Source organism: Barbus barbus (genome assembly GCF_936440315.1).
Source record: "Barbus barbus genome assembly, chromosome: 47".
Lineage (NCBI taxonomy): Eukaryota > Metazoa > Chordata > Actinopteri > Cypriniformes > Cyprinidae > Barbus > Barbus barbus.
The window spans coordinates 15,278,845-15,304,220 of record NC_136725.1 but is presented as its reverse complement, the minus strand read 5'-3'; the positions used below and the strand labels follow the sequence as shown (position 1 = coordinate 15,304,220).

At 38.7% G+C, this 25,376-nt stretch overlaps 3 protein-coding genes across 4 annotated transcripts in view; 2 read left to right on the top strand and 1 right to left on the bottom strand.

Annotated features, from left to right (window-relative positions):
- LOC306865712 (small conductance calcium-activated potassium channel protein 2-like) overlaps nt 1-4,034 on the top strand; it is a gene marked incomplete at both ends in the record, with an annotated part of 42,573 nt that extends 38,539 nt beyond the window's left edge. The window contains one exon of one of the 2 annotated variants that reach the window (XM_079410468.1): nt 2,027-4,034. In XM_079410468.1, coding sequence (XP_079266594.1) covers nt 2,027-2,063 — 37 coding nt within the window. The remainder of the gene's footprint in view (nt 1-2,026) is intronic. The other variant, XM_079410469.1, reaches the window with a different exon arrangement.
- A 944-nt stretch (nt 4,035-4,978) lies between these two features.
- On the top strand, nt 4,979-10,775 carry LOC306865458 (developmentally-regulated GTP-binding protein 1). Its single transcript, XM_079410059.1, has 9 exons — nt 4,979-5,477; nt 5,697-5,820; nt 5,947-6,122; nt 6,325-6,394; nt 6,907-7,076; nt 7,610-7,740; nt 7,822-7,989; nt 8,315-8,437; nt 9,725-10,775. Exons 1-9 carry the CDS (start codon nt 5,439-5,441, stop codon nt 9,822-9,824), a joined length of 1,101 nt encoding a protein of 366 aa, XP_079266185.1. The 5' UTR covers nt 4,979-5,438; the 3' UTR covers nt 9,825-10,775.
- Nucleotides 10,776-14,979: 4,204 nt separating this feature from the next.
- Nucleotides 14,980-22,271, bottom strand: LOC306866212 (stAR-related lipid transfer protein 7, mitochondrial-like). Its single transcript, XM_079411306.1, has 8 exons — nt 21,249-22,271; nt 20,724-20,884; nt 20,446-20,495; nt 19,391-19,501; nt 18,396-18,478; nt 18,185-18,284; nt 18,015-18,099; nt 14,980-17,441 (listed from the first exon to the last, which is right to left on the bottom strand). The coding sequence occupies exons 1-8, from the start codon at nt 21,695-21,697 to the stop codon at nt 17,278-17,280; spliced, it is 1,203 nt and encodes a 400-aa protein (XP_079267432.1). The 5' UTR covers nt 21,698-22,271; the 3' UTR covers nt 14,980-17,277.
- Nucleotides 22,272-25,376: the final 3,105 nt, after the last annotated feature.

Here is a 25,376-nt window from a genome sequence, read left to right as displayed (position 1 = left end):
CTCTTGCTATGAACAATTCATCATGCTGCTTAATGGTCTGGAAAAGCTTTCATCTCCTTAGAAAAAAGAATAACTGATGGGATACCTGAGATGTTAAAATGATAAATTTGAAACCCTGCATTTGCACTTCCCTCACGGCCATTTTTTAGACGGACTAAAGAGCGAGCCTTGGGGAACACCAGGCATGCTGCCAGCCTGATTCTGCAAAACCCACAGCAACCTGGGAAAGGGATACACTCGAGATCTGATGAGTCAGCTGGAACAGCCTCTCGCACAACCACACACTTGCTCTCACGCTCGAGCTGTGACATTCAAACATTCGCAGTGGTCATATTCCAGCAACCTCTGTCGGGGCTTTGCCATGAGAGTCGTTAGTTAGTGTTACCCAATTACCCTCCTGTCCAGCACCTCCCAAAGAAACCGGAGAGGGTGACATTGAGGCGGAGCATGATGTGATATGACTCATACTGGTTTCTGTCTCCTTTTATCATTGCCGTACTTGCCTCTCACCATCAGAGGGCGGTATAACATTGATCATGGTTGCAGCTTCTCCCAGTGGCAATGAATCCTATAATGCAGCTTAAAATAACTAAAGCAGCTGCAGTGTTTCTGAAACCTTCAGACAGATATGTTGCGTCTGCAACTTTTGTTTCCACACCTGTGATCTGTTTAATTTTTCAAGTTGTTTTGTTCATTTTTAGAATAATGAAATTATTTGAAGACAGTTTCTTCATATTTAGTAGTGCTTGCTAAGGCAAGTGTCACTATTGCTCAAACTTATGGTGAGGGATTTGAACAAACCTCCAAGCCAAAGTATTAAACTACATTGCATAACTCATCCCACACTGTTATCGACTACAGACATAAATTATGTTTCAAATCATGTGACTTGTTAAGGGAAGGTGTGTAGTAGGAGGGAGCTGAGCCATTTCTAGAGACCGGAATATCAGTGTTATTATCTTTTGATTTAAATAAGTAAGCAGCCACAAACATCTCCCTAGCAACCACACAATAATCTGCTAAAAAATAAAACTCTTAGTCCACTTTACTAGAGATTGAGTGACCACTGAAATGCTGTATAAGTTGATAATTATTATGACTGTTATTAGTAAGCTACACATGTCTAATTTCTAATTTGGTGAACAAATTCTGATAGCACAATAAATAAGATGCTTTATCTGTAAAGTAATCTGTAAAGAAATATTCTTTCTGGCTTTCCCCCCACCAAATGGTGCCATTTATCGCTAGACTCAATATTTAAAAAAAAAAGAAAAAAGATTAAGCATTATGTATTGCTAAGGTGCAGGGCCCGAAAAATTGTTTGACTGTTAGTTTTAGAGATATTCCACTTTTGTGATATTTTTACTTATGTTTTCACTTAACCGATATTCAGAATTTTGTTAATATTGTTAAAAATATGTTTTACCAACATTCAAAAAAGTATTATAGTAATATTTAGTGCCAATTATCAGTTTGACCTGTATTTTACCAATATTCACAATAATCTGAATATCTGTAAAAATTATAGACAAAATTGTCAATATTGGTAAAAGAAGTATCGGTCAATCTGTCGCTACACCTTAGCAATGCATAGCAACATAGCGAATAGCAAGCATTGTCTCGCAGTTGAAAGTGAATTTTCAGTTGATAACAATGCAAAAATAAAAGTTTCTAGTGTCTTTTAATGTAGGCCTACACTGAGTTGCTTGTAACAAGATGTCTGAGTTTGAAATTTGTGCGCATGATGCAATGTCATGAAAGACCTTTTATGTCGTTGGTACGGGGAATTGAGATGTCTAAAAATATGGACGGTACACTTAATTTCTCATCAGGGCAATCCATCACCCGAGTGTTTTTTAGAGCACCTGTCACATGCAGCTGAGTTCGACATGTCCTTTGTGACATGACAGATTTTGTCATCTTTTAAAAGATGTTTAATAAAACCTGATCAAGCAGCACTAGACTTACAACACCCGATTATTTATGAATCTCTGTTAATTTTAACCTCTCCCTCGCTTCACCTCAGACTCAAAACATCATGTACGACCTGGTCTCGGACCTGAACGAGCGGGGCGAGGACATGGAAAAGAGGATCGCGCTGCTGGAGACCAAACTGGAAACGTTGCTCAGCAACTTACAGGCACTTCCAGGCCTCATCAGTCAGGTGATCAGCCAGCAACACCGGGACTTCCTGGAGGTGCAACTCCAGCCCTATGACAAACACAGCCACGACCGCTCGCAGTCCGTCTCCCGGCGCCGATCGTCTTCCACCGCGCCACCCACTTCCTCCGAGAGCAGCTAGAGCTGCCAGCCCAGCCGGCGTCTCCAGAGAAGACTTTCGCCATCATATGGCCAAGTTGCATTTTACTGTAAAGCCTTATGGTTTCAATAAATTATTATCCAAATTCTGATGACACCATCAGAGGTTACCGGGGATAATGCGGTTGAAATGGAAACTTCCACACATATCTTGTCAATTAGTTTTTTTTTTGTTTGTTTTTTTACCTCAATAAATGATGCTGTTTCTCTGTTGACAGGATCACAGAGAGACTTTTCTAAGTAACTAATGATGGAAAGATATCAGGTGAGCAAGTCCTCCTGGGGGACTTAATTCAGGAAAGCAATGTGACGACCTCAAACGGCACCGAATAGTGCCAGACTAGTGCTTCCTACCGAATTGTCTGTCTCTGCGTATGTGAATGAGATCTGACCTGTTCTTTGAATCAACAGGCATTAATAACTCTTTATTGAGGAACTAATAGCATGTCTGAACCCAAGACAGGGGCAGATGAGGAATGCCTCCCCTTCCTGTCCAAATAGTGAAAACCCTAGATTTACACTCAAAGGAAAGCATATATGTTTTAGGTTAGGAAACGGCATCACCTGTAGTGATCTTCTGTTATAAGCCCTCTGACTATTCCGGGGGCCATGTTGCAAACAATTTACTTCTCTCGAAATGAATGCATCTGAATCTATACTTGCACTTTTTATCAATGCACTTCAACGCTTACTGACTATAATATGAATTTATGTTGCTCATTCAAATAGAAAGACACCTTTAGTCATAGGATAATGGCCAGAATGTACAACGATAATGATTGTGTAGGCTAAGGCAAGGGTAGCAAATGAGACCTCAACTGAAATGACTGTGCTTACAATATAGATGTTAGATCGCTGCTGTTATTGCACCAACGTCTCCATTAGTTCCAACGGCGATTGACGTATCTTTATGGAGTAGCTGAGGGGAAACTCTCTTGGTTCACTGTGTGCTTTATGCATAAATGGTCTTCAAAACGAGACGAGATCTACCGGATGCTATTTATAGACGTAGATCTGTTTAAGAGCAGCAACTATCTTGTACATGTTTGGAAATGCCTATTTTTGTATTTCAACAAGGACAAGCACACCTCCAAATGCGTATGTCTTTCTCAAAGGATGTGTGGTAAAGAACTGTATTTGAGTGTGGACGTGGAATGTAGAACCAAAGCTTTCAAAATGGGTAGAAAGTAGGGAAACGGATTGTACTGTGGAAGATTTAAAGATTTCCCAGTAAGCCGTACTATTGTACTGTAATGGATTTCTCTGGGATGGCCCTGTGAATTCAGCCTGTTTTCTGGTGTTAAAGGTCAAACAACTCCACAGCACAAATCAAAATAAAGAAGTCTCATGCTTATTTTCCGATCAATCGGTCTCGCACCTTTCAGAATGTAAACACAAATGTCTGTCTGATGCAAAGAATTGATTACCGCAAGACTATTTATTGTAGGAGAGATTATGACCGGTTCACCATACTTTACTATCATTTATTGATAGCATGTTATTGATAGATCTGTGCACTTTAGATTCTAAAGATATATGATGGGTTCATGTTGGATATATTGGTGCATTTCATGACCTGGCCCAGCAACAACACACCCCAGGGTGTAATGTCAACGAAACAGTGGTGGATCCAGCAATTTCACCAACATAGAAACTGAGTGATTAAATACTGTATGCAAAATGAATATAAACAATAAAATGAAACTATTTAACAGAAAATTAAGTGTGTGTTGTTTGAACATTGATGTTTTATTTGTTTAATGCAGTATTGAGTTGTGTTAGCTTTGAGGTTATTTATAGAACAGTCAGCAGATATGTGACCATGGACCACAAAACCAGTCATAAGGGTCAATTTTTTTAAAACTATACATCATCTGAAAGCTGAATATATAAGCTTTCCATTGGTTGTATGGTTTGTTAGGAGAAGACAATATTTGGCTGAGATATAACTATCTGAAAATCTTGAGGGTGCAAAAAAATCTAAATATAGAGAAAATCGCCTTTAAAGTTGTCCAAATTAAGTTATCAATGCATATTACTAATCAAAAATTAAGTTATATTTACGGTAGTAAATTTCATGGAACATGATCTTTAATATCGTAATGATTTTTGGCATAAAACAAAAATCTATCATTTTGACCCATACAATGTATTTTTGGCTATTGCTACAAATATACCCTTGCTACTTAAGACTGGTTTTGTGGTCCAGGGTCACATGTCTGTAAAATGTATGGTTTTCTGGAAAACATAAAAAAAAATTGAATTTGAAATTTCTTTTTTTTTTTTTGTCCAATGAAATTTATTTTTGCTTAACACAGTAGGCTAGCATGGAAATGCTAAGGTGTAGTATTTATATTTTACATTGTCGTTGAAACGATAAAACATTTGTCATTACAGTACATTTTTGTGATTTATCCACACCAGGTTGGTTTTGAGATCACCATAATGATTAAATAATTATTTCTAATTTTCGAAATTAAAAAATTTACACGGCTAATTTATTGATAAGCCTGATAAAGCAGCATTTTTAGCTTGCAGACACAAACAGGTTTCTCGACGGCTCTGCTGCTAACCAAATAGTCCCGCCCCAAAGCCCACGCCATTGGTTGAGAGTCGTCTCCAAGTTCTGTGATTGGCTAACGTTGACGGTTTGTTTTATGTAACAAAAAATTGACACCACACATTAGAAATGAATAATTTTGAGTTCACATTATTTGAGTTTATTGTTCACAATTTTTCCTACTTGAATTCTGAATTCTGATTCTGAATGTGTGACATGTCGAGCCTCCCAATGCACATAAATGCAGCAACAGACAAACGTTTTTTTTGTTTTGTTTTCAAGTCAGAACACGTTTTCAGTATCTGTCTGTTTTGACATTTAAGCTCGATATTCCGAAACATCTCTGGAAAAGATGAACTGTACGTATTCACGCCTTACCAGTAGGCGGAGCCCTTTTGTCAGACACGGGAAGAGGAAAACATCGCGAGAACAGAGCGTGGCGTGAACTCATGGCAAAGCATGACAGCGGTGTGCTTTTGAGCCAACAAAGTGTATAACCTATTAAGGAACATCAACTTTTTATTTTTCAAGTGACGACTTTGAAAGGACCAACGCCAAAATGAGTTTACTCGCCAAAATAGCCGAAATCGAGAACGAGGTGGGTTGACATGAATACTAATATATGAAAACTAGCCGTTAGCACTTTAGCGCCAAACCCATTCAACAGTGAATCCAGCTGGATTATAGAAAAATGAATTTGAGATTCAATAAACTGAACTTTTAAATGTTACATAATAATGAAAGCTGTGAAAATGTATTGTTGACTTAACATTGTCATAGTAAATATGCGGTTTTCTGAATTGTTTGTGTACTGCAGATGGCTCGTACTCAGAAGAATAAGGCCACAGCTCATCATCTGGGTTTGCTGAAGGCTAGATTGGCCAAACTGAGGAGAGAGCTCATCACTCCTAAAGGAGGCAGTGGAGGAGGCACTGGAGAGGGTTGGTACTGCACCATCATCACATACAGATGCTACAATATCTCACCTCTGGAGCTTCATGCGGTCCTGAGTGATTAAATTAGTCTCTTACTGCGTTGTTTTTTCACCGACCCTGTTTTTCCTGCAGGTTTTGATGTGGCAAAAACCGGTGATGCCCGAATCGGATTTGTGGGCTTCCCGTCAGTAGGCAAATCCACTCTTCTGAGTAACTTGGCTGGTGTGTACTCTGAGGTCGCTGCCTATGAGTTTACCACACTGACAACTGTACCGGGTGTGATCCGTTATAAAGGAGCCAAAATTCAGGTGAAACTCTTTGCACTAGTTCATCATATACCATGCAAAGTGATAGTACTGAATGCATCGTGTTCTGTCAAAATGGTGTGTTGAGGGTGTTTCCTCCTGGTTAAACATCTTGACATGTGGGTTTGCAACACTTTACCATTTTTATGAAATGAAGCAGTGAGATTTGACCATTTTTAATGTTATTATTCTTATATTTTATTAGCTTCTGGATCTCCCAGGTATCATTGAGGGGGCAAAAGATGGCAAGGGAAGAGGACGACAAGTCATTGCTGGTAACTATTAAAGGATTAGTTCATCCAAAAAATTTTATTTGCTCACCCTCAGACCATCCAGGATGCAGATTTTGTTTCTTAATCAGAAGAAATTTGGAGAAATTTAGCATTACAACACTTGCTCGCTAATGGATCCTCTGGAGTGAATGGGTGCCGTCAGAATGAGAGTCCAAACAGCTGATATAAACATCACAAGTAATCCACACCACTCCAGTCCATCAATAAACGTCTTGTGAAGTGAAAAGCTGCTTGTTTGTTAGAAACAAATCCATCATTAAGACGATATTTATTTAAACTATTGTTTCCAGCTAAAATACTTTATCCAAATGTGTTCTGATGAAGAAATGTTGATGGCCTGAGGGTGAGTAAATTTTCAGCTAATTATTATTATTTGCAGCAACTATTCCTTGCAGACTGTCATTTAAAGATACTTTTAGCATATTTGCTATGTTTTTAAGTGTGCTGTATTAGCAGTCACATTCACTTTCCCTGACCTCGTCTCCTTCCAACAGTTGCTCGCACTTGCAACCTCATCTTGATCGTCTTGGATGTTCTGAAGCCTCTCGGACACAAGAAGCTCATTGAACACGAGTTGGAAGGTTTTGGCATCCGACTCAACAAGCAACCACCAAATATTGGCTTCAAGAAGAAAGACAAGGGCGGAATCAACTTCACCGCAACTGTACGACTTCAGAGAGCTATTACCCTCTATTGCATACATTTATAAAAAAAAGTATTGTTAAAGTTTGGGTCACTTTTCTTGCATAAAATGAACGTATATAACATGTAAAAATATAATTTAGAGAGAATCTTTTTGGGTATATTAGCTGGTGGTGTCAGAACAGAGAAATTTAACACTGTTCATTTAAAATTAATCCAAGAGGTGTTCATTTATTTCAGTGACATATTTCTATTAAAGCAGTTTATTATAATTTACATTAGTCTAGCACTAACTACTAATTGGTAAAATCTATTAGACTTTGTTAATGCTAAATGTGCTAAATGTCTTTGAAATATTTAATCAAAAACATTTGAAATTTGAAGTTGACATGAATCACATGGAACAGCAGATCAGCTTTTTACTTGTTCAAGTCATTTCTTCATTACAAACCATTTTATTTACGTCTTAGGCTTGCAGTAAAGTGTTAATTTCATTTTTTAGTGTTATCAATCAGATCAAACATGTTTAAAGTTGTCATCATGCTTTTGTTTTAGTGTGCTCAAAGTGAGCTAGACGGTGAGACTGTGAAAAGCATCCTTTCCGAGTATAAGATCCACAACGCAGATATAACCCTACGAAGCGACGCTACAGCTGATGACCTTATTGATGTGGTGGAGGGAAACCGGTAGGACATGTTCACGTCCTCCATACTCAGTCATTACCATTTAGAAGAGATTATTCACATGATTCTTACACTCCTTTCCAGGGTTTACATCCCCTGCATCTACGTGCTCAACAAAATTGACCAGATCTCCATTGAGGAGCTGGACGTTATCTACAAAATCCCTCACTGCGTGCCAATCTCAGCTCACCACCGCTGGAACTTTGACGACCTGTTGGAAAAGCTCTGGGACTACCTGCATCTAGTGCGCATGTGAGTCACATGTTCCTGCAATGCATTATGGGATGGCGTGCTTAGAATTTGGTCAGTGAACTTGTCTTTGTATGCAGCATGATTAAGTTGCATACTTTCTGGAAGAGCTTTCAGGAATGTAAAAATAAAAAAAAGTGATTTGCTATACTCGGTGTATACTGAAATGTCACTTTGAGTGAAAATGTCTCCTGTGTGAAGTTTACAGAAACGTAACGTACCATAATATATCATAACGTTCTGCTGTCTAGTGCTCACTGCCAGTCTTCAGGAGATGTATCATAAAGCCAGAGCAGAATGTATAATAACTCTTACTGATGATTCACAGCTACACAAAGCCAAAAGGACAGCTTCCTGATTACACATCACCTGTAGTACTTCCAGATGGCAAGACATCTGTAGAGGACTTCTGCTTAAAGATTCACAAAAACCTCATCAAAGAATTAAAATAGTAAGTGACTTCAAAACATTCAAGGAGACCTGTGTACTTTATAAACGTTTATTTTTTACGTATGGACTGAGACTGGTAATGTCATTGATTTTGTTCTCACTTAGTAAAGGCTGCATTGAAGCCATGATAAGACGTTTAGAATGTAAAGTGATTATGGATTTCCCTTTCTTCTGTACGTCATTGTTCATTTGTGTTGAGATCCAGGGAATAAGATCTGATTTAAATTCCTGATAGCAAAAGGCTCTGATGTAATTGCAGCACTAGTTGTCTTTATTTCTCACATGAGCACAGTGAACTCACTAAACTTCTAAACTTACTTCCAAGGTTACAGTGTGTTATTCCCTTCTTTTGAGAAGGCCTTGTTCTTAAATTCAGCCTGTGAGGCATTCATTTAAAAAAAAAAAAAGCCTTGGAATTGCATCTTTCTTACATTGATAAATTGATATTAGATATTTCTTTTAGATTTGTTCTTAAATTTAGTCTCTTATGAATTTATTTTCATGCTGTTATGGTAGCATTCATATGCTTTCATACTATTCATATTTTTAATGTTTTTTTTTTTTATATTTTCACTTTAAATTTTTGTGTTTTTGTCTAGTAATTTTATGTGCTCTTATAATTTGTTCATATTTCTATTTAGTTTTATTACTTCAACTTAGTATTAGCATTTCTAATTTTCATTCAAGGTTCATTCATTTTGTCTGGTATTTGCATTTTATTTTAAGCATTATTTCAGTTCAAATTAACTTGAGTAGTTTTAGTTAACAATAACAACACTGATTTGGAAATGGACAGACGTCCAATCAACACTGTCAAATTTAAGATGCCTTTAAAAAATTTATTAGTTTAACTAAATTCTGCCAAAATGCTATAGTTACTGTGGTTATTGTACAACTCCCATCTGTCACTGTTTAATGGTGATTCCCTAATGTATGGTTTAATTGATTAGCATATTTTACATTTATGTATTTTATTATTTTCTATTTAGTTTAAATTATTAGCAACGTTTTTTAATTCTTAGTGACTGTAGTAGCTAAAGTATTTTGGTAGAAACTGTTACTGTGGTATGGAAGGGAGTCCTCTGTTTCTAAATTATTTTTTTTTAATTTCAAGTGACTTAAACCAAACTACCAAAGTCTTTATTACATGTCTCAATAAATATGGTGCAGATTTATTAAAAATATACCTTGTCAGTAAAGAGAGATTTTAAACCATGTGTGTAAAATTTTTAGTACAATACTCCTGTGTTGAAATGTGCCTATCGTCATATCTCTCTTCTCTTTGCAGTGCATTGGTGTGGGGGTCGTCAGTGAAGCATAACCCGCAGAAAGTCGGCAAAGACCATGTGCTAGACGATGAGGATGTAATCCAGCTGGTCAAGAAATAAAAGAACTCTGATGTTGCATGATCATTACACTTCACAAAAGAAGCGATGAGACATTTCTAAATTCCCCAAAGGTTCCCATGGCACCATTGTTTTCTTTTGTTTTTATTTTTGGACTCGGACAAAGTATGATTGTTAATTCAGCATATTAAAAAATGTCTTCTCGTGCTTGGATTGGCATCACAACAGCTTGAATGCGGTTATAGATTGTGCTTCTATGGGTTGCAAAAAGTGAACTTCAATAAAAACCTAAAATACAATTCCATGGATGTCTAAATGTGAGACTGATGATCGACACAAAACATTTGTTTGGGTCTTTTTGTTGAATTGTTAGCATTGTTTACCTGATGAACAAAATTAACTGAGATATCTAGTCAGTAACCAGCATTTCACATGATTTAATCCAGTAGTCTAGTGGCTGGATGGTATACCCTCCCCCTCTGTGACAATCAATCACTCAGGATGTCCAGGCCACTTAGCGGATGAATCGGACAAGGAATGATACACACCCAGTCAGAAGCACTGATACCCTTAAATTACCCCACTCACTAGGGACATTTGATATTATGAATGTGCAATGGGTGCAAGCTGCCCCAAAGGTTAATCAGCCAAAAAGCATTTGCATTTTTGTTGATATAAGAACACTACAGTTAAAAAAAAAAAAAAATTCTAGTGTCGTAAGTACCTTGTGAAAATGCATTTCCCACAGTCATGGAAAACCTAGACATTTTTAAATTACGATTTTTCAGACCTGGAATACTCTTAAAAATGTATTAAATAGTTTAGTGGATATACGTATTTCAAGCTGTTACGCTATTCCTTGACCAGTAATTAATCGTGAAAATCTATAACAAGACTTCTTAAAATTACTTGTTTAATAATCACAAACAACATGGAAATTAATTCCTCAGAAGCTGTTGAAAGCCTAAAAAATATAATTTGTGATGACTTCTTACATCTGTTTCAGACTGCAATTTCTTTTTAGTTATCGGGCAGTCTACTTTCAGCAGCTGCGGCAGTGCCAAACCTTTTCTCAAATAAATCAGTTGAGATTATACAGCAAAATTAGGTACTTTTTCAAAACATCTAGAAGAGGCAATGAAATGGGTACTTCTTTGGTGTTCTCGTTTTTGAAAGAAAAAAGAGGGTATGGTCTTATTCAAAATGATGGATTAAAAAGCCTCTTCCAGTCACCCTGTTCACAAAACAATAGCTAATGTGGACAATACAGTAAATAATTATCTCAAAGAAAGCATAATTGAAAGCTGCAGAAAGTTATCAATGAGAATTCAAAGCGCAGCATCAGCAAAAGCCTAAAGTCCATTGTTCGTTTCATCTGGTAGGGTTACTGGGTTCGTGGGGATGAAATGGAGGCAGATTCAGGCATTGATCTGAGTCTATTTTTTAAGATGGTAGGGACGTATGCCTGTGGCAGAGGAGCCAATGCCCACCCATCAAGCTCCGCCCTTCCCCCACCCATCTTCCCCTGCTGCACTTTCCCCTGTAAATTATAGCAGCACTTTAGCTAATGAAAGAGTTGAAGTCCGGGCACTAATAAAAGCCATTAAGTGAATAAAGCGCTTCCCCCCTCTAACAAAATTAAAGAATTTGCCCCCTCCTCAAGAGGGAGGACTCTGTATTAATATTTATGAATTGCGGAATTGGACCCTCTACCCCCTCCCAATAACACGTACCCTGGCCCACACCACCCAACTTCTCTTCGGCAAACCACCTATCCTGGGTGATATTGTGCGACCCTCCCTGCGGGGCGGAGGGAGGGGCGGAGTATGGGGGTGTTGGAGGAGAGACATCCTGGACCGTTTGCCTTCAGTTCGGCTAACAGGTCCAGTCCAGAAGCCCAGCTCAGAACAGCAGCTCTCTCAGATGATCTTTGTCACCGATGAAGCGAGAGACATTGGTCTCGGCTTGAAGATTTGCCTAGAGGACATCCACCCCTCTGGGAACCTGTTGGAAGGTCTTCTACAAGACCTCTTGTAGATGGTCCTCTTCAAGATTGAGGTGAGAGTCCTAAATGCATAAGTTGATTATTGTCTTAACTGTTCTTCTTTTCTTCTCACAGTGCTTCTTTGAACAGTTTCAGTGCACTCTAGAATTTTCTTTTGTGCCTTTTGGACAAGTCTCCTTCAAGGTAACAGATTTTCCAAGAGTATTGTGCAAGAGGGGAACAAAATACGCTGCTACTGAACGAACTGGGTAAGATGTAGTATTTGCTCCAAATTTGTAAGATGCTCAAAAGGATAGATTCAAGAGGGAACTGATCGACTGGTCGAAGAATGTAGGGTCAGACAATACCATTGTCCCTTCGTATTTTATGAATTGTTCTTTCTGATCCTCATCCTTCATTCTCTACCACCATCTCCAACGTCATCTTTAATAATGTTTGTTTCTTCCTATTTCATAATGCTAAGTGGTTCAGTTGTCCGACCTTTAGAGTTGATTAGCGCACCCATCCTTCCCATTCCCTCTAAAATGTCCCATGGGGCATGGCAAGTATGGGGTAATATGATTACCACCCAGATGGATGGGCAGAATCTAGGCAGGTTTTTGGAAGAGATACTCTGGGATACCTTGGGAAGTGTTACCACGAGATTTTGCAGAAACAAGTTAAGAATTGGCCCTAAGGTCCAGATGTTGTGGGATAGACAACATTGGCTGTGATGTTGTGAGATATTGGCTGTCAATGAATATGACACTGGTGGTTTATTCTTATTTGCCCATAGTGCAGTCTATTAGCGCAAGTCAAGTAGCTGGGGAGCTATTGATGTCCCTTAACAAGACAACCATTGCTTCGACAAACTCTATTTCTATAGATTTTTTGAAAACCTCTGAACAATTGAATGACAGCAAACTCATTTGATTACCAAACCACTCTCGTTTGTTAACCCCCATTCAGGAGATCTCTTGAGTTCCATTTCATTATTCTATTGAAATTTTAGAAAATTGACAGTTTTGTCGACTGGTCATCAGGCATAGGTACTGGGGAGGTGTACGATTTTCGAAGAGGGTGGGGTTTGACGCAGTTTTTGCGCAGGAAGGGCGGTGCCTGTGAATCTCTGCAGTGAGAACGTGACCTATGACTAATCTTTTTTTCTTTTTTTAATTTTGCAGACATCCTTAGTCGCAGTCTATCACGAACACCTTTTCCACCCATCTCCCATTTTGTCGCTTTAGGTAATCACCTTCAACAACCTCTACAATACTGCTCTTCTCGATTTCCAGTAGCTTCCAGATTTTGGAAACCTGAATAGTCTTTTTGAGAATAAATACAACACCTAAGGATGGCTGAAGAAGACTCTCAACGACAAGTAGATCTTTTGATGGTCTTTTTAAATTACCTTCACCTAGTGATCTCTGACTTTGTGGCTCCACCTTACTTAGACTTGGAGCCTTGACCTTTTCCCAGACCCCCCTCATTGTATTCTCCATGATTTTAAAAATTTTCATGTACATGGACGGTCCCTTCCTGTCTTTTGTGACTGATCCACAATTTGGACAAGTTTTTGCTGAATTTATGACTTTGCCCAGGACACCATTGTGCTTGATCTAACCATGCAGTTCCCTTTCTGTCCATGGTTGTGCCAAGCACTTTGGAGACTTGTGTGCACTTTCTACCAGGTTTTTCTTCTTACTGTTCTTTTCCTCATGGATCTGCAATCTGAAGAATCAAACCTTGTGCAACAGTTGATGAAGTGTAAATTTCTTGTCCCATACAAGAGTATTTTAAAAAAGAATAAAATACATTGTGCTGTTTTGTTTGTTGAGTCTGACATGATCATTACGTATAGAAAAATGAGTGCAACAAGAAAGGGAAATAGTGACACTGTGGTCAAAATAGTGTTAGTTCTATTGCCAAGCTGCACTTCCTCAGCAAAGCTGATGCCATGGCTTCACATATTTCTTTCTTCATGTCCTTTAAATTTGCTCATATACCCTATTGATTTAAGAAGAAAACTGTAACCACCATAAACATAGAGACATGTACCTAACCCCCAATATTCAGGACAGCGCTCAATCCACACAGGGTTAGTTTGTAATCAGTTTTTTCATCATTTTTACAAGTGCCATTAAAGTTATGGAAAATGTCCAAGTCCAGTTGCATCCTTATTCATGATAAGAAATTGTATGGACAAATTCTGCACATCAGCCACCGTTTTCACTACTGAAACATAAATATCTGGCTACAAGACAAAAAGACTTTAGTAATGTAAGCCTTGCTTGAGTAAATACAATCTTAGATGCAGTCGGGAGGTCATGATGATGGGTGGAGCTCACTGCAGAGCAGCACTTGCAGTCAGTCTCTAGATGGATGAACCACTCCGTTTTAGCATCGGAGGTCATGTTAGGTTGCACTTCTCAGCTCGAGTCATTTTCGAAGCAATAGACTCCTCTTGGATATTGTGTAATCTGTTTGCCTGTGCACAAGTGTTTTATTTATTGAATCTTTGGAGATTCAACCTCTTCACGAGACGAGTTCACATTTTAGAATTATTTATAGCACCTTATGAAGATTTTGAGCACTTCACTGATTCACTGAGCAGTTTAAAAAAAGATACATAGCAACCATAAAACGGATGAATCTCTAACTATGAATGTTATCAATCAATAAATGCTAATTAATTTCCAGCCAAAGAAAACGCACTGTAATTGATGTACAAACATGACTACCATTATGTATTCCATCACTATATACACATACTCAAGTCAGTGGTCTAGGTGTGAGGTGCATATTGAACAAGAACAACAGTAACATACAGAACTTGACATTGTACATTTACTTTTAAATGAGATCCTCAGTGGTGTTTGCATACTGACAAAATTCAAGGGTATAACCGAAGCTTTGCTGTAATTTAGGTTGGCAGCTTATTTAGATCACTAACCTTCAACATGAGCAATGATAATACTGATAATAATCCCTAGTAAACACAATTAATAATGCATATCTAGACTAATAAATAAATGCAATCTGTTTATTAAATGTTATTGGACATATCCATTTATTCAGCTGTTCCCAGAAGTGGCTGCATATGTTGATTAGAAGCTATAAAACCATCAGATTTACTGACCTGTTTTTGAAGGTCAAAGACTTCATACTATGCCTACATTAATAAAAATGAAACAAGACTCAGAAATTAATTCAAATTATTTTATTGTCACCAATTAATGAATTAGGTGGTTCATTTTCACATTAGAGCAAAAAACAAACTCATGCTTCTGGCATCTGAATCATTCATACATACACTATTTCACTTGAGATTACAGTAGAACACTTCTAGTTTAGATATTAGAAAAACTGAAAATGCAATCAAGCGCATTAAACCACAGTTGGGTTTTATCGTGATGCTTTGACTAAAATCATAAGCAGAGTATTGCCAAGAAAATGACAATACTTTTTTTTTTTTTTTGTATATCAGTGAATATCTGAGATTTCAATGTGATGTTTAGATGAAATGACAGAAAACACTGAATGTGCTCAACCATATTATGGATGGGTGGAAAGTATTGTAAATTGACTGGGAATAAATGAACACTTAGCTTTGGGAAACGGAACGAGATATGACACTGGGATATTTGTATGCATTGAGCAAAAAAAGTGTAGGTATGCTGTTAGCAGACTACGTAAGTTCAACCAGGACTATCCCAAACTAAGGTCCAAATCAAAACTATCTGTGGTAATCGACAACATGCCATAAATGTTGTCAGTAGAGCATAACATCTATAAACCTAGAATATTCCTCAATAAGAACTTTCTAAATACCCTTTGATTGACCACTGTGAACAATTTTAAACATGAAACAAAATCATAGAAACCAATGATAGCTATAGCATTAAAACTTTTTAAAAAGAGTACTGGGATGTAAACAGGGCAGTGCTATCTAGGTGCTAAACATACACAAATATATTTAGGCCACATCTTTATGAACCTTAACAAAATGCTGCGACGAGTATTCTGACTAAATTAAAGAAATAAGGACAAAGTAACAAAAAAAAGGAAGAATTAATTTCATACGGAACAAAAGTAAATAGGACTCTGATGTTTACTTACACCTTCGATAAAGAGCAGATATTCAAAACAGAAACTCACATGGTTGATTATATGGATGTCAAACTACCTCAGTGTGTCTTTGGGACCATTCACATTTGAAGTGCAACTATTTTTTTTTTTTTTTAATTATACCCGTTTAATTACCAATCATGTAACAAATGTCATGCCATTATCAAGTGCTAACCTAATTCAAACAGACGACATCTGGATATCATAAACGAGTATACATTTGTTTTAATTTTAAATGTTTCTCTGCAGAGACCATAAACAAGAAACGGATACAAACAAAAAAAGTCAATGTGCATGTACTCTTTTTTTAAAATGACTTACGTACTTTTTTTCCACTGACGTGCTACTGTATCTGTAACTTCACTGGTGTGTTATGACACACATCGGTATGAAACAAAGGTCAAACGATGGGATGGAGACCAAACAGGACAAGAATTTTGATTTATGTCTGCAAGTTGTATAAATTCAGTGTAATCTGCATCAACAAGCCAAGTCTGATTTACCAATTATTATTATTATAATTTTTTTTACTTTTTTGAAATATAAACATGTATAACAGACAATCCCATCAGAGTGGATTCCCAATCACAAAAAACACCCCCAAAGTTTTGCACGGGCACAAAATCCATCCTGCAGTGCGTTGTATGTATGCTGACATTTGCACCGTCCTTACACTTTCATTACAACATCAAATCAGTGTCCTCATTTGCTGGAGTTCAGAGTAGAAAAGATGTTTTAGACTTCAAACAGCCCTCTAGAGCGCAGGAGGAAGCCGAGCCTTGTCGTGAGGATGCTGCGGTTTGCATAAGACACAGTTTTGGTGATCCTGTGAAGGCTGTTTGGGTTTTACAGGCAGTGAACATTCACACGGTAAATGGGGATGATATGGTTCTGCTGAGAGCAGTTCATCACAGCATAAACTGGAGAAAAAAAAAAAAAAAAAAAAAAAAACAGGAAAAAAAAAGTGACTTTTCGCACAAACGGCTTCCTGTAATTGAACCTTGTGGGCCGTTTGCATGTCTTCCTGTTGTTTTGCAGCATCTCAACAGCATGATCGATTCTGATGATCGTGATGTAAATGCGGAGTGAAAAACTGCTTTGGCAGGAGAATCTACAATTAATAGATGACATTATTTTGGCTCATCTCAGCAGATGTGCCCTACAGAAAGAGGAAGCAAACTAACAGCATACAAAATGAGGGACATGAGCGCTCAGAATGACAAGCTAGTACAGGACTTGTCAATGCCATAGTTGAATTTGAAATTGAATTTTGGGAATAGATGGTTCGGATTTCTTTGTGGCTTCAATTAATGACCCCATAAGTGAAAAATGCTCTGTTCTGGGTCATTTTACCACTGTATATCAATTGCTGTGGCCAGACACTCAGGCGTAGATCTGATTCGGGCCTCCGGTGTGAGCTTTGTCAGCTAGTCGTTCTTGGGTTGGTTGGGTAGGTTTTATGAAGCTGACATAGTCATGGACACCGACGTCCATGTTTTTAGCTCTGAGAGCAGCGGTGTGAAGCTTCTCCAGAAAGTCTGGCATGCCTGTGGGACAGAGAGAAAGTGAAATCTGAGTGAACAGGTGTCAAGAAACAGCAGCTGCAGAAAGGGCAGCTATCAAGGACAACTTGCACGATGGCAGGCAATTCATCTGTGAAATTCCCAACTGTGATACTAACATGAGTACAGTTACATTCAACAATAATGACTGTGCAACTGGAAACACATACTCAGAGAGATCCTAATTATATAAATATTGTGTCTAAAGAACTTGTTAAATTGTCTACAAAAATAGAAATAACTTTTCTATTATTATTTGTAATTTATTACTATGACACATTTTTCATGACTCTTTGATAAATTGAAAGTTCAAAAGAGCAGAATAAAAACAAAAACTTTTGCTACATTATAAATATCTTCACTGTTACTTTTGATCAATTGAATGTGTCCTTTACATTTATGTCCTGTAAATTCTCTCAATTCCCTCATATCAGCACTGGCGGATAATTTTCAACCCTGGATCCAACCCACTAAAAACCTCTCAATGAATGTTTTTACAGTCCAAATCGGAACGCATATTACAAAACAATATGTGAGTGCATAAGACCGAGGGCTCACCACTAGACACCATCCAGCTGACGCAATAGCGAGGGAAGACCGTCTGAGGATCATCGCTGTAAGTCAGCAGGTAATCAAAGCCATTCTGTTGAGACAAGATAACTAACTTAAGACTGCAAAATAAGACCAACCGCAGACAGACTGACACACAGGAGATTCCCTATTCTCACCTCGTCAAATGACCTGTGTGGGCGGATGACCATCTTGGACTGGTAAGAGTGAACTCGGACAAACTCCTGGGTTTCTGGCACAGTGGGGTGTCTGACGGCTCTGAATGGAGAAAAGCGGCACACTTAATATAAAGGACACAAGTCAACCAATTAACATTAATTGAAATGTCACTAAATAAAGCCTATAAAAAAAAATGGCAATAACAGTTACCTGGAGACTAAGATCATTAAGCTGTTCTCCACGTCAACATGATACCGGCGCACGTAGACATAGTCTCTGGAGTACATAGGATACTGCACAGGAAAGGTCAACAAATTATAACATCATTGGCTATTAAACAGCACTGTAAATACTAACAGGCATGTTGAAGTACCCGTTAAGAATGTACATTTTATTCTATATATAAATACTTATGTAAAATACTGTTTACTTAGATTTTTAATACCTGCATGTTATTGGTCAAACTACTTTGGATGATTTAGATATTAAAATCCTGGCCAGGACGTGTCCCGTATGAACGGCACATATGGCCACCTTATGTAATAATTAATATAGCAGTCGTCATTTACTCCTGACATCTGAGCCGCTGAAGACACAGAGGATTAACGTTACTTTCATTTTGAAGGGAATGCGCCGATCCCGATCTGCCAAAATGTGTCTATGTTCATGCGAATCATTCGTGATCCAGCTTCATCTACAGAAGTGAGTTTATAAATCTTTGCGAATCGCCTTTCCTAATAATGAGCCAGTTTTGCGGCTGAAGTTTACAGTCTTCTTGTCACTCCACGGAAGAGGGGGCAGAGTCAGCAGAGCTCATTAGCATTTAAAGCAACATGGACTAAAAACAGCTTGATGAAAACAGAGCTGATTTTGAAAGGGTAAAAAAGGTGTTATTACACTACCATTTAGAAATTTTAACCAAAGTATGTTATAGACTTTTCATTAAGACCCTAAAGAATCATATCAACTTGTGTAAAATGGGCATCCGATGACCCCTTTAACAATGCAAATGAATCCAACATGGATGACTGATGAAACAGGACAGAAAGATGATTAAGCTTAAAGGCTTTTAAATCTTCAGTCAACTAGTACTAGATTACACTTCTGTTAATTTGACTTAGGCCCACTCACTGCTCATTGCAAAAATGACAAGGATGTTTTCTTGTTATGACAGCATGCAGAAGAGAACTTGTTTCAGAGCTTACTGGAAAATGCGTCGCCCAGTGAATGACCTCGGTGCCTGTGTTGACGTCCCTGTCCACCACGTCCAGTTTTATAACCAGCGCGTCCCACTTCTTTCTGTACTCTGTGTCCAGCTGGAGTAAGTGAAATATTTGGGAGAGTCTAAATATAACATTCAAATACCAACAGCAGATACCAACCACATGCATACACCAAGTTAAGCCTAAACCGTGTAGCTGGGTTGACAACGCTCGCATTTGGCGTGAAACACAGATGCTGTCTCAGGCCACCACACTACATCTCACACCAAATAACAAGACAACACAAAATGCATTTGAATGATGCTTTCTCCAGTGCATAACTTATATTTTACCATTTTATTCTTTATTCTGTAAACATTGCGAGTCACATGCATATTCCCATTGTGTGAAACAGTCACAAGATCAAGTGCATACAGGTTGTGTTAAACTTCAAAGATGCGGATGTCTGCATATCAGATTGGAGTGCAACAGAATAAAGAATGCAATAATTTAGACTAAAATATTATGATTTTCACCAAATATTTGTTTCTGAACATCAAATATATACAAGGAAATACATATATAGGAACAGTAACTAATGAAATCTTATAAGAGTTCCATACATTTACAGAAGAAATAACGACAGTAACATGTTATTCATGTATTTGACCTGTTAAAACGGTTTGTTTTTTCTTGATTATGTATAATTTAGTGATTTCAAATGGTCTTGCTTGCTTTTTTAATTATTATTTATGAATTAGTCTGTAGGAGATATGACTTGCGTGTCCTTCTCCAGAGTTTCTTTAAAATAAAACAAAGTGCATCTTGTAGAAAATGATATTTATTAATTATAAAGATGAAACTAAAAAAGAATGGTTGCATCCTCAAAACCTCATTTAGGTGCCTGTGACTGGTTCAGACCATGTCATCAAAATCTCACTCCAGCCAGGTAACCAAAGTTGGTAACCCTGCATGTAAGGCTATGGAAGCTCGAACGGATGTAGTTTTACTTTGTCTTGGTGTAATAATTAGAGTTTAATATTAACTCTATTTAGTACCTGAACATTGAAGAATTGCCGGGGTGTGACGTCTGTATACGAACCAAACACTGGAAAGAGAGAACCAGTCATGTAAATCCATTGTTTGAACAGGACTGGACAAACAGTCACTATGATGACCAGTTAAATTTGATATGAAGGGGTCCTTCAAAGTGCATGTGCCATTGCAAAGATACCATTTTCACAAAGCCATTCAAGTCTCACTTGAATTTACAAAAAAATAATTTATTACTAATGGAGGACACAATAAATACATGCTATTATAATTTTAAAAGTACCTCTGTATTCAAAAAGATGGCTACCCTGTATGGGTCTCCTCCAAACTCTTAAGTTTTTCTTCTCCACAACCACCTCCCAGCTTGGATCTGAATGCACGGCTATCTTTGGGTTCACATTCTGGCTTCTTACCGACTCCAGTGCCTGCAGCTCCCATGCACACCTAAAGCACAAATTCAAACAAGTTGCTTTAAACACAATACATGCATAAACAAGAATATAAATTTATACCAAATGTGTTAAAAATAAGTTCAAATAACATTTGACTAAATTGCACCTCTCCTCTCATCAAAACCACGCCCTCTAACAGCCAATCCGATGTCATGACACCTGAACGTGAAAAGTGATTGACAACTAGAGAGCGTTTCTGACTGGTTAACAGAAGGGAAAGGCGCTCCACTATAGCTATCTGACTTGCACAGCTAAGGCCAGTTTGACAGTAAACGCTTAATATCAGATAATAGCGGTGTCTTATCTCCGACATTAGAATTAGCACCATAAAAACAGTCCAGAGGTGAGGGAAGTACCTTCTCAGCTCATCTTCTCCAATCTTCTCATCTTCCCACATGAAGACCCCAGCCAGTGCAGCTATGAGTTTTCCAGTGGGGGCGTGTTTGCTCTGCAGGCGCCGCCATATGTTGGCCACGAGTGTCCACCTGCTCCTCTCAGAGTACAGGTTTGAGTACAGCTCTCCTATCTGAAGGGTCCTTCTCAGCCTCTGGCCCGTCACAAAACTACAATGGTTGGCGAATATAGACAACAGTCTCTCCTTCTTTTTGTCGGAGGCCAGCTTGTTTGTTCCCCTTCCTGCTTTTTGGATCCATGACACCAGCAGGCCCACGCGCTCACCCAGCCACGATAAACTCCACGATTTGCTATTTATAGCACCATTTTGTTTAAAAGTGCTAAAGCTTTGCAATCGGACAGCTCTGGCCCCTATATTGCACACGGGGCGATGCTGGACGGAGGGGAACATCTTTGCTTCTAGAACCACGACTCGACGATTTCTAGATTTGACTTTGACGTGTACTTTAATGCGCCCTGAATTAGCTTAAAACAAATATTTACTATACAAAAAATTAAGTTTCCATGTATTGATAGGATTGAGACAAGTGCAACGCAATGTCAAATTGTCATGCACTAGCGATTATCTTGCAAAATAGTTAACGACAGGTTTTAATGGACAACTAAAACGCACGAGAGCATAATCATTTATTTTTTCGTATTGTCATCTCAAGTTATGAGACGCTATCATAGAAATGTATAAGATAAACAAACAGTTTGACATTTGCGAACGGCTGTAACAGATCAACTGACTAACGTTAGCTTAGCCAACATTCAATGACATGCGACCGCGAGCAAACTGCGATTAATTCAACGAAAACAACTCTAATGCTCTCAACGGTATGTCATGCCCGGTATTTTATGACAGCTAAATTGGTTTTCGTTTTCCTATCGTTAAATTGATCTTACTTTTATCCTCCTGCGTTAGCTTCACCCCCTCACACTTCTATAGTGGAGTGCGAGTTGCATCAAACGTGACTAATGACAACGCCCTTCTCAGTTTTGACGAGAATCTATTGGCTGTCTCTTACGTCGAGGATTCTAATAGGCTAATAAGGCTGTCTGTCTTCGTTGGTCGCCACCCTGGATCAACCAGCATGTTCACATTTCTCACTTTACGTCAACCCATTGTAAAGGTCCTCTACTACAACTATAAGGTTAAACCGATTTACCACGTGTCTACTCCGTGCTGTAAAGATGAAATGACGAGCCACTTATCTATCTGTCTATATTGATCCCATTAAAATATTGATTCCTGTCCTTATGTGTTAAAATGGGCAATAAATGTCCTATATGTAACTAGTAGGGCAACTAATTACTAATAAGTTTTCTGTAATAATATTATTATTTAGTTACTTTTGATACCCTGACACCTACTGATTTGAAGTCCAACAATCCAATAATTCATCATTTGCATGGCTTGCACAGGCACATGAAGTACCAGTGAAGCAGGCAAGTTTGGAATATGGAAAAGCTTACATTCAGTGGATGGAAATATTGGTATTGGCATTATTTTGTCAGGAGAAAAGATTATATAAATACTTGCGTGTAAGTTGTGGCATTACTTTACTCTGGCATTACATGGCTTGCCCCACATCCCTCTGATCCTGATATAAATTGTATTACTAGAATTAAAAATCTTTTTAGAAAATGAAACATTATATGATTTCTAACTTACCCTAACTTATATGATTTCTTTTGACAAAACACATTATGAAATAAAATCGTAGATGGGTAACAGAAATTATAGCTACAGTTAACTTCAAGCTACACAATAAGAATAATACAATACTTTTACTTAAACATTACTATCAATCACTGTTGAGCATCTGTTATAACTTACGACTTCAATCTAGTGTGGATTTTGGTGAAATGAGGCAGAAATATATTGTTAGTAACATTTTAGAGGAATATTGTGAGGAAGATATGTCGTTCTGTCTTTCTCACACAGAACAACCTCTGGCTTCAGAAGTGGACATTCGACCGAAACGGCCTTGCTTTCTGTTGTTGAAGCCCTAAGACTTGCAAGAGCGGCTTCCAAGTCTTCATTACTTATCTTACTGGATCTGTCTGCTGCTTTTGATACGGTCAACCATCAGATCCTCTTGTCAACCCTATTGAGAAAGGGCATCTCAGGAACCACACTCCAGTGGTTTGAGTCTTACCTCTCAGATAGGTTCTTCAAAGTATCTTGGAGAGGTGAGGTATCCAAGTCGCAACATCTAGCTACTGCGGTGCCTCAGGGCTCAGTTCTTGGACCACTTCTCGGACCACTTCTCTTTTCTGTCTACATGGCATCACTAGATTCTGTCATTCAGAAACATGGCTTTTCATATCACTGATATGCTGATGACACTCAACTCTACCTCTCATTCCATCCTGATGATCCGACGATAGCTGCTCGCTCAGCATGTTTAACAGACATTTCTTGCTGGATGATGGACCATCAACTTCAACTCAACCTAGCTAAGACAGAACAGCTTGAAGCGATGGGTTAGCTGAAAGTACATCACAATCTCACCTTCCAGTTAGGCTCATCTACCATAACTCCTTCAAAAACAGTCAGAAACCTTGGAGTTGTGATTAATGATAAGCTGAATTTCTCAGACCACATTGCTAAAACTGCCCAGTCCTGCAGATTTGCATTTATTAAGAAGATCAGGCCCTTTCTCTCGGAACATGCAACACAACTCCTCGTTCAGGCTCTTGTTCTGTCCAGACTTGACTATTGCAATGCTCTCTTGGCAGGTCTTCCAGCCAATTCTATTAAACCTCTACAATTCATCCAAAATGCCGCTGCAAGATTAATCTTTAATGAGCCGAAAAGAACGCACGTCACGCCTCTGTTCATCAATTTGCACTGGCTACCAATAGCTGCTTGCATTAAATTTAAGGCATTAATGTTTGCCTACAGAACCACCACTGGCTCTGCACCCCTTTACCTAAATTCATTACTTCAGACTTATGTGCCCTGTAGAAGCTTGCATTCTTCAAGTGAACGACGCATTATTGTGCCATCCCAAAGACGCACAAAAACACTTTCACTGACTTTTTCATTAACTGTTCCCATCTGGTGGAATGACCTGCCCAACTCAATCCGAGCAGCCGAATCCTTAGCCATCTTCAAGAAACGGCTAAAAACTCATCTGTTCCATCTTTACTTGACGCTCTAACTCTAGCACTCTCTATTCTAATTTTATTTTATCTATATGTCTTTTTAACACCATTATCCCGGAAACCCTTCAAAATAAACTAACCCAGCTCTCCGTCCCCACCTCCATCTGCCAGTGGATCAACAGCTTCCTGACAGACAGACAGCAGTTAGTAAAGCTTGGCAAATTCTCATCCAGCACTCGAACCATCAGCACTGGAGCTCCTCAGGGCTGCGTACTCTCCCCACTGCTCTTCTCCCTCTACACCAACGACTGCACATCTAAAGACCCCTCTGTCAAGCTCCTGAAGTTTGCAGACGACACCACACTGATCGGCCTCATCCAGGACGGTGACGAGTCTGCTTACAGACAGGAGGTTAAGGAGCTGGCTGTCTGGTGCAGTCTCAACAACCTGGAGCTTAACACGCTCAAAACTGTGGAGATGATCGTGGACTTCAGGAGAAACCCCCCTGCTCTCCCCCCACTTACCATCATGAACAGCACCGTGACTGCAGTGGAGTCATTCAGATTCCTGGGCACCACCATCTCTCAGGACCTAAAGTGGGATATTCACATTGACTCCATTGTCAGGAAGGCCCAGCAGAGGCTGTACTTTCTTCGCCAGCTGAGGAAGTTCAACCTGCCACAGGACTTACTGAAACAGTTCTACTCTGCCATCATTGAATCCATCCTCTGCACCTCAATAACTGTCTGGTTCAGCTCAGCTACCAAATCTGACCTCAGAAGACTACGGAGGGTAGTCCGGACTGCTGAGCGAATCATTGGTACAACCCTCCCCACTCTCCAAGAACTGTACTTATCCAGAGTGAGCAAAAGGGCTGGTAAAATCACTCTGGACCCCTCACATCCAGCACACTCCCTCTTTGAACTGTTACCATCTGGTCGACGCTACAGAGCTCTGAGCACCAGAACGACCAG

Excerpts from the sequence above, each read along its gene's own strand:
- LOC306865458 (XM_079410059.1), top strand. The coding sequence starts at position 5,439 with ATGAGTTTACTCGCCAAAATAGCCGAAATCGAGAACGAG. Across the intron at positions 5,821-5,946 it reads TGGAGGAGGCACTGGAGAGG|GTTTTGATGTGGCAAAAACC; the intron begins GTTGGTACTGCA and ends TTTTTCCTGCAG. Across the intron at positions 6,123-6,324 it reads ATAAAGGAGCCAAAATTCAG|CTTCTGGATCTCCCAGGTAT; the intron begins GTGAAACTCTTT and ends ATATTTTATTAG.
- LOC306866212 (XM_079411306.1), bottom strand. The coding sequence starts at position 21,697 with ATGTTCCCCTCCGTCCAGCATCGCCCCGTGTGCAATATAGGGGCCAGA. Across the intron at positions 20,496-20,723 it reads CCATCTTTTTGAATACAGAG|TGTTTGGTTCGTATACAGAC; the intron begins GTACTTTTAAAA and ends CTCTCTTTCCAG. Across the intron at positions 18,100-18,184 it reads CACACAGGTCATTTGACGAG|AATGGCTTTGATTACCTGCT; the intron begins GTGAGAATAGGG and ends TTGTCTCAACAG.